At 41.2% G+C, this 14,381-nt stretch overlaps 1 protein-coding gene across 2 annotated transcripts in view; it reads left to right on the top strand.

The window, feature by feature from the left end:
• CHN2 (chimerin 2) overlaps window positions 1–14,381 on the top strand; it is a 318,704-nt gene that overhangs the window by 149,942 nt on the left and 154,381 nt on the right. For both annotated transcript variants that reach the window (XM_012447769.2, XM_012447770.2), the window contains exon 2: window positions 9,451–9,489. In XM_012447769.2, coding sequence (XP_012303192.1) covers window positions 9,451–9,489 — 39 coding nt within the window. The remainder of the gene's footprint in view (window positions 1–9,450; window positions 9,490–14,381) is intronic.

Here is a 14,381-nt window from a genome sequence, read left to right as displayed (position 1 = left end):
TGTGCCATTTGTGCCCAGCCGAGAGGGGGAGTAGGGGCTGAATATGACCCGGGCTCCCCTCATGAGGTCATATGCTCTGGCTTGGGGCTCTGTCCCTCAGAGGAAGCATCTTCTTTACACACAGGTGCTGTCAGATTGCCAAGCTGTACACCTGCCTAAAAAAGACAGCTTTTTCTAATTCACAAAAAAGTACCCAACAGGCTAAGTGTGACCCACACATTGGAGGACAAGGTAAATGAGGTTCCTGCTCTCACAGTGCTGTCTGTCCAGCATGGGAAGACAAACAAAGAAATATATAACCACACAGCAGAACATTTCAGATGGCAGAAAGGCTCTACAAGATTGAAGAGAGTATCTGGGGAAACGCTTTAGGTTGGCTGGTCCAGGAAGATGTCTCTGAGGAGCCAGAAAATTGAGGCTAAGATCCCATGATACGGAAGCCAGCCATGTGCAGGTGGGAGGGAAGAGACTGCGTGACAGCCCTAAGATGGGTATGATCTTGATGTGTTCAAGGAGTAAAAGAAAAGCCAGAGTGGTTGAGGGCTAGAGGGTAAGAGGAGAGACAAATGTGATGACCAGGGAGAGGTGGCCAGGGACCAGATCGTGCAGAGTGTCATAAGCTCTCTCTGCCTGTTCACTGTGTTGTGCCCAAGGACAGGCTCATTGCATTTATTCAGTAAGCACCTGTTGAGTGGGAGAATCTCATCATGCCTCCATGTACAGAGTAAGTGGCTCAAGACAGAAGCTCCACGTGGCCCCAGTGCCCTCTAGTGACCACAGACTCCAGCCCAAGGCCCTCTATGGCTTCATCATCTTCAGAAAGTCTCTTCCTCCTCTTGTTTTTGGGGCCCAGCCTCAGGGTCCAGCAATAATTCCTAGAATTTGTCTTACTATTCTCTGCTAGTAGGACTCAAACAGTTTGAAAAATCCCTGATATGAGATTGGTAGTCAGACCAACAGCAGGCCTTCATCCCTTACCTAAGCAGAGTTTCCAAAGAGAATGCATGGGTGTCTAATTTCTCAGGGGAATGCAGGGAAACTGCACAGGGGACAAGCAGTAGCAAGCAGGCTCTCTAAAAGCCTTCAGATGTGGGCGTTGTGCAGCAGTTAGGATGATCTCCAGGTAGTCTTCGCAGCTCAGGCCTGCACCATTTGGCTGTGCTGGCCTGACAAGATCATAGCTACAGGCTGCACACTCTGTCCACAAGGACATGCTGCTGAAGACCCAAGCGTGGGCATAATGTGTGTGTCGGAGACATATTGCAGCCTGTGCACAGACACAGCATCCTACTCCTGCTGTCGTTTGCTTTCATTTGGATCCCAATCCATTCTGGGCCCATTAAGCTAATCACCCAACAAATTCTGAACTGTCATCTCATGGTGAGGCTGTTCCATGGCTGATTGCAAAACCTGTTTTCACCCAACTTCCCTGGAAAAAGCCCACTACAGCCCGTTTACAAATGTGTGCATCAGTAAATCAAAAGTAACAGCACAGACCTGGCTTTTCTGGTAGAGGGGATGGCAGAGGGAGGAACCCAGTCCTTCCCCGCTCTGTTTCTTAAATGATCCCCTGATGCCATATACACAGCTTTATTTGAAATATTCTGAAAAATAGGTCTTCAACTTCCTTGCTAGATCATTCTCTACATCAGTGAAGCTTTGGCTCCTCTCATTTTCCAAAGCCTCTGCCTGTGTTTTTCTCTTAGTCTAGTCATCCTCCACTGAGCCAAGTGAAGGAATCTGGCTCTCCCGGATGTTTGCAGGTATTTCCTCTTCAGTTGTCACTTAGCCAAGTGGAGCACATGTGTTCTTTAATTTTTCTTCATTAATCAGTCTCCAAATTCCTTTACACTTGTTCCTCAGGTGATTCCATCAAATCAACGTATTTCTGGAGCTAAAAATGCCTGGAAGAATACAGCCTTCCAGCTGCAGCCACCCAAATGTGTAGATTCGCGTATGTTCCCCGCACTCCATGCCCATATGTTTCCACAGGTTCACTTCCAGGAGTGTTCCGTGACTCCGTTTGCTTCCCTGCAAATGCATACTTAGTCTCATCTGTGAGTTTTCTAACTGAGTCTTAAGGCGTCAAAAATTAAGATGCATGTTATTAACAGCCCAGTGTTGGTGAGGGAGGGTATGGAGAAATGGACATTCTTGTATCCATTGCTGAGAGTTTCAGTTGACTTGCCTTTTTTTTTTTTTTTTTTGAAGGCTGTTTTAAAATAAAATGACCTTTTAAAATAAAAAATACATAGACTCTTCACCCAGCAGTTCAACTTCCCCAAATCTATACTGCACTTACAGGCTACTGTAAACAATGCTACACTGATATATTAGTCCATTTTCACACTGCTATGAAGAATATCTGAGACTGGGTAAAGAGGTTTAATTGACTCAGTGATCTGCATGGCTGGGGAGGACTCAGGAAATTTACAATCATGGCAGAAGGTGAAGGGAAAGCACACACCTTCTTCACAAGGTGGTGAGAGAGAGGGCAAAGAAAGAAGTGGCACTTTCAAACCATCAGATCTCGTGAAAACTCTCTCACTATCATGAGAACAGCATGGGGGAACCCGCCCCCATGATCCAGTCACCTCCTACCCGGGTCCCTCCTTCAACACGTAGGGATTACAATTTTCAAGATGGGACTTGAAGTGACACAGACCCAAACCGTATCATAGCCCAAAGTGGAAAATAGCCTAAATGTCCATCAGTTAGAAATTATAACATAAAATGAATTCAGTATATTTTGCTATACTCATGTAATGGAAGGCCAAGCAACAGTTAAAGAAAGAAAATCACATAGATCTATGTGTACTGCCGTGGACAGATGCTGCAGAAATACCATGAAATTCAAACAGCAAATTGCAGAACAGTACGTATGGTATGAAACCATTTTTGTAAATTTTTATTCTAGCTATTCACAGAACAAAATCTGGAAAGATTCACACAAATCTCTTAATGGCACTTTTCATTTTCCTGAGGTTGAGGACTTTCTACAGTATACATTTTTAAATTATTGGACTTTTTCTGTTTTTCAGCAATGGTGTATTACTTTAAAGTTCAGTAAAAACAACAGAAGTATTACTTTATTTTTGCTATGCTCTTGATCCAGAAAGATTTGCTTTTATGCCACCTACTCCCTATTGCCCCATTGTCCCCTAGTCTTTCTCAGACATTGAGCTTTCTGTGGGCTAATCCCAGAATTCCTTGTTTTCCCCCAAAGACCAGAACAGCAGCACCATCCTTTTGGGATTTAGTTAACTTTAGCACATAGGCTTTTCTCAAGGTGGCTTTCAAGTTTTAACCTGCACTTCCAGGCCCCTTTAACCAGCTTTTCTTTCCTCCTCTTTTCTTTTCTTTCTTAACATGTTCAGATTCTTTGGATTATTTCAATGGTCTTATTACCCATTTTTTAAAGGTTTTGATCATTTTCTAAGAATCTCTATTTCCCCTAACACCCTTTCATGAGAGGAGACACCTGTTTCCCAGCCTGCTTAGAATTACTCATTGATACTTGCTTCACAGAGTTTTTAAAAGAGGGCCAAGGGAATCAGACACAGCCTTTTGCTGCAGAAGTAACTGTCCTTTGTCTCACTCCTAGCTCTTCCTGCACGAACACTGTACATGCTGTATGTGTTATTACAACAAGCACTTTTGTTGGGTCTTTTTATATATACTTTATTTTTGAGGTGGTGGTTTGTTTAGTCAGTGTACTTTTTAAAAAACTAGCACTCCTTCAAATTTATTTATCATTTTAATTTTTATGTAAGCAGTATATACAGGAAATTTTAAAATACAAGTGAGCAAAAGAAGAAAAAGTAGAAATCACCTATATTTTTACTATCAGGTATAGCAAGTTGGGTTTATTGCCTTCTTAAGAATTTCTATGTATATGAATATTTACCTTTTCTTAAAAATTAGATTATATGTAATAAATTATTTTATAACCTGATTTGTTAATAATGTAGCATAAATAGTTTTTTGTTATTAAATGTAGATAATAACAGCAAGTATAGCATTTACTATATGCCAGTCATGAGACTACACATTTTATTTTTTCTCGTAATTGATCTTATGAAACATATTTGTGATTTTTTTTGTTTGCAGACAAAGCATTATAAATATTAACCCATCCAGTGCTCACGACAATGCTGTATGTTTGATGATATTATTATTGTTATTATTTTTTGAGACAGAGTCTTGCTCTGTCACCCAGACTGGAGTGCAATGGTGTGATCTCCACTCACAACAACTTCCGCCTCCTGGGTTCAAGCGATTCTCCTGCCTCAGCTTCCTGAGTAGCTGGGATTACAGGCATGCGCCACCATGTCTAGCTAAGTTTTTGAATTTTTAGTAAAGACAGAGTTTCACCATGTTAGCCAGGCTGGTCTCAAACTCCTGACCTCATGATCCGCCCACCTCGGCCTCCCAAAGTGCTGGGATTACAGGCATGAGCCACCATACCCAGCCTGTTTGGTGATATTATTACTCTCATTATATAGATTTTAAAAACTGGGGTGCAGACAGATAAGACAACTTGCTTAAGGTCACACAGCTATAAGTAAGTGACAGAGCTGGGTTTTAAACCTAAACAGTTCAGTTCCAGAGGCTATGCTCTCAACCACAAAGCTGTAACCCAAACTCTCATTTTCATGAATAAATGTATGATGATTATTTAACCACTCTCTTCTTGCTGTGCTTCAGTGGGTTTACTCTTATACACAGCACAGCGAAGAACATCTTGTTCATGTATATCTTTGTACATGCATTCAATTACTATGTTAGGCTAGATTCCCGTGAATAGAATTGCTGAGTCAAAAGGTTGACACATTTTTTAAAGGTTAGGTACATATTAATCAAAGTTTTTAACCAATATGCTTTCTAAGCCTCTTTGATCTTTATAATTCATTGTTCCTTTCTAAAAATGTATAACTGTCTTCTGAGTTCAATATAGTTTTTTATTTTTAAATATGGGGCTTCTTATTCTATTTCCTCCCCTTTCCTTATTTCTTCAAAATGTTTAACAAAATAATACATTTTCAAAAGGCATTATGCTTTATCTTGTCAGTATTGCCAGTACCTTGTATCTCCTGGACTTTATGCAATAGGGGTGTGTGCACAGATGAAATTCGGTCCCACCATTTGGCTTAATAACAATTTTTCACACTACTAATTTTCTTTCTTTATTTATTTCTTCTTTTAAGCTTCACAAGAATTGAAGTAACATATATAATGCATAATAATTTTGTTCTCTTGATTTCAGTATATGTAAATTAGGGGGGACTGCCTGGCAAGGATGGATGATGTGTCAGAGGCCTAGAAGACAAGGCTCTCACCTCTGCCTCTAACTTGTTTTATAACCTTGAGGAAACCACTTAATCATTCTGCATTTCATTTTCCCCATTTGCCAAATGGCACAGTAAACTAAATGACCTTGAAAACCTATTCTTTTTTTTTTTTAAGTGTCAGGCTAGCCAAGACTCAAGTTGATCTTTGAAAAGTATGGTTTGAAATTAGGGCAAATAGTGTGCGTGTTGGTGGGGCAGAGTTGGAGGCACTAAAGATTGGTTTCAACATATTAAAACTATTTTGTGCTCTGACGCTTGACCAAGGCCTCCTAACAGTGTGCTTTAGTGGTTTGTGAAACATATTTTTAAGGCCAAAGTAATTATAGTTGTTCCACTGAAGCATGACAAATGGCCCCTCACTTTGAATTCTTCTATGGGAAAGAAAAACCTTCCGTGACAACAGCCCTGAAAGTTAATTACAGGCTCCAGATCTGGGGGCAAGAATAGAGACAGGCGTTGGCTGCAGTCAAGGGAGAGAAGACAAGAGCACCGGCTCACCTGGGAAGAATCAGGGCAGGGCGACGTAACAATAGCAACTCACTAAGGATGTTAGTGGGGCCCTGCGGAGAACCTGCTACTGGCAGATGTTGTCCCAAGAATTTCATATATGCTGTCTCATTTAATTCCCACAGTGCCCCTAAGAGATAGGTTATGAGGTAGGTACTTTTATTTTTTCTGTTTTACAAAGATGAGTATTGGGAGATTCTTTAAAAAAGAAGCTAAATAACTTGCTTTTAATTATTTGGCCACTAGTTGTCAGAGGTAGAATTTGAACCCTGATTCGTTTAAGACATTTAACACATTTGTTCATTTAACACATTTGTTTTGCTTTGTTTTGTTTTGCACCAGGCACCCATCTAAGGGCCAGGGACACAGAAATGAATGAAGCAAAATTCCTGCTTTTATGGAGTTTGGCTAACAAAGGATGAGACCAGTCATAACAAACCAACAAATCAATAAATAATTTCAGATGATAATAGTGCTATGAAGAAAAATCGGCTCTCTGTGAGGAGGGTGACTGGGGTAGGGGGAAGACTACTTTATAGGAACTTGGCAGGGAAAGCCCCTGGGTAGTGACATCAAGCTGAGCCCTATGCGGTAGAGCCAGTGAGCCATGCAGAGATCTATCAGAGGGCATTTTACCTGCAGAGTCCATCAGAGAAAAGGTCAAGGACTTGAAAGAACTTGCCTTGTTCTAGGAACAGAGAGAAAGCCAGTGTGGCTGGATGATAAGTGAAAAAGGGAAAAATGTCTGCAGTAGGCAGGCTCCAGATGATGCAGGACCCGTGGCCCATGGTAGGATGCTTGGATTTTATTCCACGTGCAGGGAAGACCACGGAGGATTTTACACCAGGAAGTGTTGTGATCTCTAGTCTCTGCAGGCAGATTTCTTCCTCTAGGTTATGTTGCCAACAAGGAGCATCTGCAACAGAGTAGGTTGTTTCTGTAGCCCACAGCCTAAAGGAGTGTTAACTTAGGGGCCAGCGTTTCAGATGAAACAAAACCCTAGGGTTTCCACAGAACAAGACTGAAATGGACACTGAGAGGTCACCTTAGCTGAACTTCTGACTTTAGGTAAGAAGACCTTAGCAGATCCAAGTGGAGCAGCTGGGCTCTACTAAAGACCTGAGTAAAGGGGACTTCATCTTCTGTCTTGGGACCTTCCCTGAGTATACAGAAAGTAGTGCTCTAGATACTGAAATTGCTTGACCACTTCTCAATCTGGAGGTTATGCTTGCCGCATAGAATAAACATCATCCAAAATAACAAGACATTACAGCTTTGGGTAGGTGGCATCTCAGGGATTTGCATTTCTGTGTAATCTATCGTGTGTGTGTGTGTGTGTGTGTGTGTGTGTGTGTTGATTTTTATTCTCTTTGGAAAAATATTTTTGAAGATGCCTTCAACATTTTAACATAGAGGGCCTGGGCGTGGTGGTTCTTTCTTATAATCCCAGCACTTTAGGAGGCTGAGGCCAGTGGATCACTTGAGGTCAGGAATTCAAGACCAACCTGGCCAACATGGTGAAACCCCATCTCTACTAAAAATACAGTTAGCCAGGCCTGGTGGCACATGCCTGTAATCCCAGCTATTCTGGAGGCTGAGGCAGGAGAATTGCCTGAACCTAGGATACAGAGGTTGCAGTGAGCCAAGATTGCACCACTGCACTTCAGCCTGGGTGATGGAGTGAGACTCTGTCTCAAAAAACAAACAAACCAAAAAAAAAAGAAAAAAAAAACAAAAACAAAGGGCCTGGCATTTCTGATGGGTTGATATTATATGGATGGGTCTAGAATTTGTACTCAGCTGCTTGGTTAATTTTATTTGAATGTTCTTTATAAACAAACACTCATGTTAACCTATTGAAACTGGTTTATGTCACCTATGGGATGAAATTAATTACTTGTTTCAGTTAAAGGCTCACTATTATAAGACACTCTTCTCTTACTTTGACAAAACTATTCAGAGTTAATGAACACATTGATTTAGCAAAACCAAATTTGAATAACATGGTAAACCACTAATGCACTGTGTGTGTGCCTAGGTGGCTGACTAGCCCTCTGTATGTAATTGACAATTCAGGCCTAACAATACAGATTTGTTTGTATGAAATGACCTCGGGAGGCATTTAGTTGAGCACTGTCATACGGTGTGCCCCAGAGAGCAAGGTAAATAATTGAAAAAGAATTCCATTTAAACTGTGCAAGTGAGTAGGATTTAGAGAAGAATACTACCCTTGAGTTAGTTTTTTATTTATAAAGAGCATATTTGTTTCTCAGGTGGAAAAACATCCTCAAACTACCTTACTTCATGAATGAGGTCAGAAAAGTCTAGCAGCCAGGTGTAGTGGCTCACACCTGTAATCCCAGCGCTTTGGGAACCCAAGGTAGGCAGATCACTTGAGATCAGGAGTTCGAGACCAGCCTGGCCAACATGGTGAAACCACATCTTTACCACAAATAGAGAAAATTAGCTGATGTGGTGGCAGCCTGTAATTCCAGCTACTCAGGAAGCTGAGGCAGGAGAATCGTTTGAACCCAGGAAGTGAAGGTTGCAGTGAGCTGAGATTGTGCTACTGCACTCCAGCCTGGGTGACAGAACAAGACTCTGTCTCAAAAAAAAAAAAAAAAATCTAACAGGACAGAAACACAAGGACAAAGGTAGTCTAAGGACAGGCTATGTGGTACACCAGGGGTGTAGGGTGATGAGAACAGAGTTTCCATGTCTAAAGGTGGCAAACTAGAGAACTCTCAAGGTTCCCACACATCAATATTCTGTAGTTTGGAAAAAATGATTTTGTTTTCCTATTTGAGTTAGAGCATGTTTCCCCAAGGCCTTATAGCTGTGAGTGCCGGACGACTCTAATAACTGCATCAGAATTATAAATTCAGCTGTCAGCATTGGGATGGTTGAGTCGACTGAACAAACAGGTTTTCTCCGATTGTCTGTTTCCTAGATGGATAAATAACAATTTCAGCCTCTCTACTTTGTTGTAACTCTGTCAGTCTGCCATTTCTGATTGCTGAGAGGTTTCTGGAAATTTTCTAAGTCACACATTGGAGTTAATTCAAGAGATAATGCAATTCCAATGGAATCATCAGTGTCTCTGCTGTCAGATCGCGTATTTTCGGAGTTCAGTTGGTCGAGTTGCACAACTCTACAGATTTAATACTACATACTTGCTGCTTTGCGTCTTGCCCTCAAGTCTTAATAAGTGGGCTAAAGGTCTGATTGGAAACTGTGAGATAAATTATATGTTTACTATGCCAAGTTAAGTAAATACCATTTGAAAGGATTACTAGAGGGTACAATCAAGTTAATTGCTTTAAAAATCTTTTTTGATTTACTGGGCTCTATGAAAATTGTTAAGCAATTGATCTGCCACAGTACATGAGCTGAAGAAAGTGGTGCTGAGTCCACAAGGTTTCTAAGCACATCCCCTCTCCTATGCCTGGAACTGCCCCCTAAATGACAAAAGAGTCCCCCCAGGACCTGTATGCAAGTACTGCAGACAAACTGTTGTTCCTCCAAAGAAGACACATGTTGACAGCTTGACATTCGGGCTGACAATGGATTTCTTTTTTTTTTTTCATTCTAGATGCTGAAGAATACCAGCCTCCAATATGGAAATCATACCGTGAGTACCTGAAATGAAAATGTCCTTAGAAATCTTTAGCAGGCGGCCTTTTTGAGTAATTCTTGGCATTGATGTAGTGTACACAGATGGTCTCACCTCACAGCACTGAAAACTCAAATCTTTCTTTTCCACTAAGGAAATAGATTAGTCAGAGAAGATTAACTGAGCCCCTTCCCCTGACCAGGACTTCCAAAAACCAGTTGTGGCCCATTTCAGAAATGCTTAGAAAAGAGGGGTGGACTTTCTGACTCGCTGCCTTTCAGTTTGGGGCTTTATTTATTTATTTATTTTTACACGGTTGGCAAGGGTGAATGTGTTGACTTCTATGAATTATGTTTTTGGCCAGTCATTCTAAGGGTATAATATCATACAACATCAATCCCTGAAAAATGAACAGATAGCAAAGAACTATGTTTGGTCACTAAGGGTGGCTGTTAGAAATCCTGCCTGATCGTCAGTCACCGGCCTAGCGCCCCTCATGAAGGCAGGTGGCTGTCATCGCCTCAGCCTCGTCTCATCTCCTCTTTTCTTAGTACTCTATGCTTGACTCAGGAACTCCTCACTGAGAGAGGCCAGGACTGTGGTAGGAGGAGCCCACTGGGTCCAGAGCCAGGGGGCACAGGCCCTGGCTCAGCCTCCACTTCTGGAATCATCACTAGCATTCCTAATGATGCTGCCAGGGTCACCACTGCCCATTGAGACCCTACCCTGTGCTGACCACCGCACCAAGCAGCCAAGACCTAACTTCCCACCACAGCTCTGACAGATGGGGACTTTTTGTTTGTTTGGGTTTTTTTTTTTTTTTTTGAGACCAATTATCTCTCTGTCACTCAGGCTGGTATGCAGTGGTGCAATCTCAGCTCACTGCAACCTCCACCTTCCTCCCAGGCTCAGGTGATCCTCCCCACTCAGCCTTCCAAGTACCTGGGACTGTTACAGGCACCACCACACCCAGTTAATTTTTTGTATTTTTATTAGAGATGGGATTTTGCCATGTCGCCCAGGCTGATCTTGAACTCCTGAGCCCAAGCAATCCACCTGCCTCGGCCTCTTAAATTGCTGGGTTTACAGGCATGAGCCACCACGCCGGGCCTATGGGGACTGTTATTATCTGTTTCACATGTAAGGAAACCATGGCTCAGGGAGACTAAGTAACTTGAAGTTTTCACAGAAAGTTGTGGGGTAGTGTTCTGAGTGGAACCCACAGCCTGCAAGTGTCCAAGACTTGTCCATTCTATTCAAAATCTTATATATGCATAAGTTCATATATACATACACACACACACATATTATATATGGAATATAATATATACATATTCATAGCTACACACACATATATAAATATATACATACGTATTTGTTACAAAAGCAATACAAAGCTACATAAAAGACATATTAGGGAAATACACGAAACTGAGAGTAAAAATTTCCCATCATCCACAAACCGGCCCCCACCCCGTATTCCAGTCCCCTCTCCCCTTTCCAAGTCGCTGAGCTCTGTCAATTTGGGGAGGCAGATCCTTCCGATTGTTTAAAAGCCCATGCTTCAGGTTAGGCATTTTTGTTGCTGTTGTGTAAGAACGGCTTTACGCTGTACTTAGTGTCCTTCACCTTGCTTGTTTCACTTCACAAACATCTTGTTTTTATCTCTCCCTGCCAGCACATACAGAGGCACCTTGTTCTTCATTACATAAGTCTGTTCTTCCATCTGTGAAATAAAGGGGCTGTGCTGGCTCTCTAAGGGCCCTTCCAGTCTAATGCTCTGCATCCTGATCTTCTGTTTTCAAAGGCCCTGCTAATGACTTAGTAATTGGATGTTTTTGTTTGTTTGTTTCCTAATGGAGTGTGAAGAGCTCTGACAGTAAATCAACAGAATATCTGTAGTGAGAGGCATTGCGTGTTCCATGACTTACTGTGCTTTGCACACTGGCTTGCACACGGCCTTGCATACCTTGACGACCCAATAAATATTTGTTGAGAGAATGCCTCCACAGAGAGCTTTGCTGAAGCGAAAATATGGCATTGGCTCAAATTCGTTTTGTCTTCTTCTCGGAGATGTTGGGCCACCCAATAACATGTCTTAAAAGTACTTCTATGTCCTGAGGAAGCCACTTACATGTTAACAATATCAATTTTACCCTTTTGTATTCGTTTTAAGTTTGATTTTTGGATCTAACCAAGTTATGTATTTGTTGTTGTTTTTTTAAAAAAGCTCTATAATCATAAAACTTTACTTGCAAAAATTCCTCTTTAATATATCCAACTAATAGTTATCCAAGCTCTAGTTGAGAGCATCTAGTGATGTAGATCTCCAAAAGTGAAGGGAGTATGCCATCCATGGCGTCAGAAACATGTTGACCAAAGCCTTACAGATCACCAGTGAGGAAGAACTCTCTTTTGGTCATCTTGATCCATGAATTATTTGAGTCTGGGTGTTAGACCACTTTTGAATGTACCTCACAATATTATTATCAAGCTCATGCTATTGCATCTTACTCCCAAGAATATCATGTTCATTTAATCTTTCAGCAAATACATTCTACATGTCAGAGAGTAAGTGTTAGAAATCAACAATGAATAAAACGTGGTTTATACTTGCCTCCAATGTACAATCTGGTGAAGGAGACAGATGGAAACCAACAAACTTAAAAGGCAAATGAATTCTGGTAACAAAATACTACTCCTCTGTCTGCTGGGATTAGAGAAGACTATAGTAGAGGTCAGAGTTGCATGTGGATCTTGAGGGGTGACTAGGAGACAGAATGCGATGACCTTCATGAGATGCTTTTTAAAAAATCCAGATATGCTAAAATTATATTATTTTCCTGATATGAAATTTCAACAAAGCTATCAGAATATTGAATTTGTTTTATTTTAAACAAATTGTTTGTAAACTCATTCTGAACCCCAGGAATTAGCAAGCCTTTCTGTTTGAAATGTTCACAAATTATCCTTTGAGAGATTAATTTTAGATACTGATGTCTAACTCATTAGCATATCATGTATGGAATCCATATTCTTCCATCACACACTTTTTTTTAACTCTAGCAATTTTTGGTACTACCAATTCTCTCACATATTTACTAGATACAGTATATTTTTGCCATCGCATAGGATTTGGTTTAAAAATTTATTATTTGCGATGATTAGATGAGTAAATAGCTATGTCATTGTTTTCACTAACCTTTTTTGGCCATAACTTTGACTTACTTAGTGTCAGATTCCTGTTAGGAAGCATTAGCCACAATTACAGCATTATTCCTACGGGAAAATCTGTCTTAACCAGCCATGGTGGCATGCCTTGTAGTCCTAGCTACTCGGGAAGGCTAAGGTAGGATTACTTGAGCCCAGGAGTTTGAAGCTATAGTAAGCTACAGTCGCACCACTGTATGCCAGCCTGTGTAACAGTGAGACCCTGTCTCTAAAAACTTTTTTTAATTTAAAAAGAAAAGAAAATTAGTCAATGTCTAATAATTCATTTTAAGAAGCAGTTTCTACGTTTTATTCTTAGCTGCAAATACTCCGTTCAATCACATTGACTGACTTAAGCCAAAAGTCCGGAGTCATTGGTTTCAGGCATAACTGTTCTGGCAACTCAAATGACATTACCAAAATTCAGGGTATATATCTTTCTTTCTTGGCCCTGCTTCCCTAGATTTGACTCTACTCTTACGATGTTCTTCACTTGTGATGCCCCTATAACAACCAAAAATATTAGGGCTATGGCTTCCTTATCCAAAAGCAACAGGCAGAGGGACAGTCTACTACTTTCTTGACACATCTGACAAAGTCTCGGAATTGAGTCTTCGTCCTAATTGACCCTAGTTTTCCATTCCTGACTCTATCACTGTGGTCAGGGATGTGCTGACTGCCCTAAACCAATCAGGACCCACCACTGGAATTTAGGAAAGGATCAATCCAGTATAACCCTGTACAACATGATTAGAAAATCTGGAGTAATATTGAAAGGAGGAAGATGAAAATGGATGCTGGGCAGGCAACCATAAATGTCTGGCTAAGAAATTTAGAAGAGTAAGAAATCAGCTCTCTCAATATTTTATATAAATTATACTGTTCATTAATTTATTCACTCCTTCATTCAACAAATGCATATTAAGTCTCTGTCCTACACCAGACACTATGCTTGGAGTTGAGCCACAAGGATGGATAAGATCGGCTGTTGACCCAAGGAACCATGATGCCACGTGAAGGCTTTTAAGTCCCTGCCCTCTCTGTTCTTTTCCTTTTCTTAGAAGCTAGCGTGATGGTTCACTGAGCCATTTCCATAGAATAATCCTGTATCATACATCTGTATCATACATCTGCAGCTAAGTCCTAACTCTCAAGACCAAACACAAGAAGCATTGATGAAGTCACTGAGAAACCTTTGGTTTCAATGCCCTAAAAGAAAAGCTACTTTCAAGTTCATTTAAAAATAATAATAAAGCTACATTCTAAACTTTAAGCCAGAACTGTATGAAGTTTCTGCCTGGAGCAGGCAAGTTCAAACGCCAACCACCTTGGGTATGCTCTGAAAGTTTTTCTTTTTTAAGAGGCCAAGTGCCAATTAGGCAGCAGATGCAGTGGCTGACAGCTCTCCCTGGAGGCTCCCCTGGGCAGCAGGTCAAGCAGGCATAGCCTGTGCCTGTTTTTCAGATTTGAAGTTTAGAGCCTCAAAACCCTGATCCACAGAATCCCTGCATCAGAATCCCTTGAGAAGGATATTTGTGGTAATTATTCCTCAGCCTTACCCTAGATCTCTGGATCAGAAAAGTGGTGGTGGGGTGGGGGCGGGGGGTATCTGCAATGTATCAAATCCCACAGGTTTCTCTTATACATACAGATGCCTGAAACTCCTCACTGTGTGGGCAACTGTCATCTCCTCCTAGAGG

The sequence above is a fragment of the Aotus nancymaae genome, unplaced genomic scaffold (assembly GCF_030222135.1).
Source record: "Aotus nancymaae isolate 86718 unplaced genomic scaffold, 86718_ANA_hifiasm-v0.15.2.pri h1tg000025l, whole genome shotgun sequence".
NCBI classification, from domain to species: Eukaryota; Metazoa; Chordata; class Mammalia; order Primates; family Aotidae; genus Aotus; species Aotus nancymaae.
Note: the sequence above shows the minus strand (reverse complement) of the source record. Positions and strands in the feature narration are given on the sequence as shown.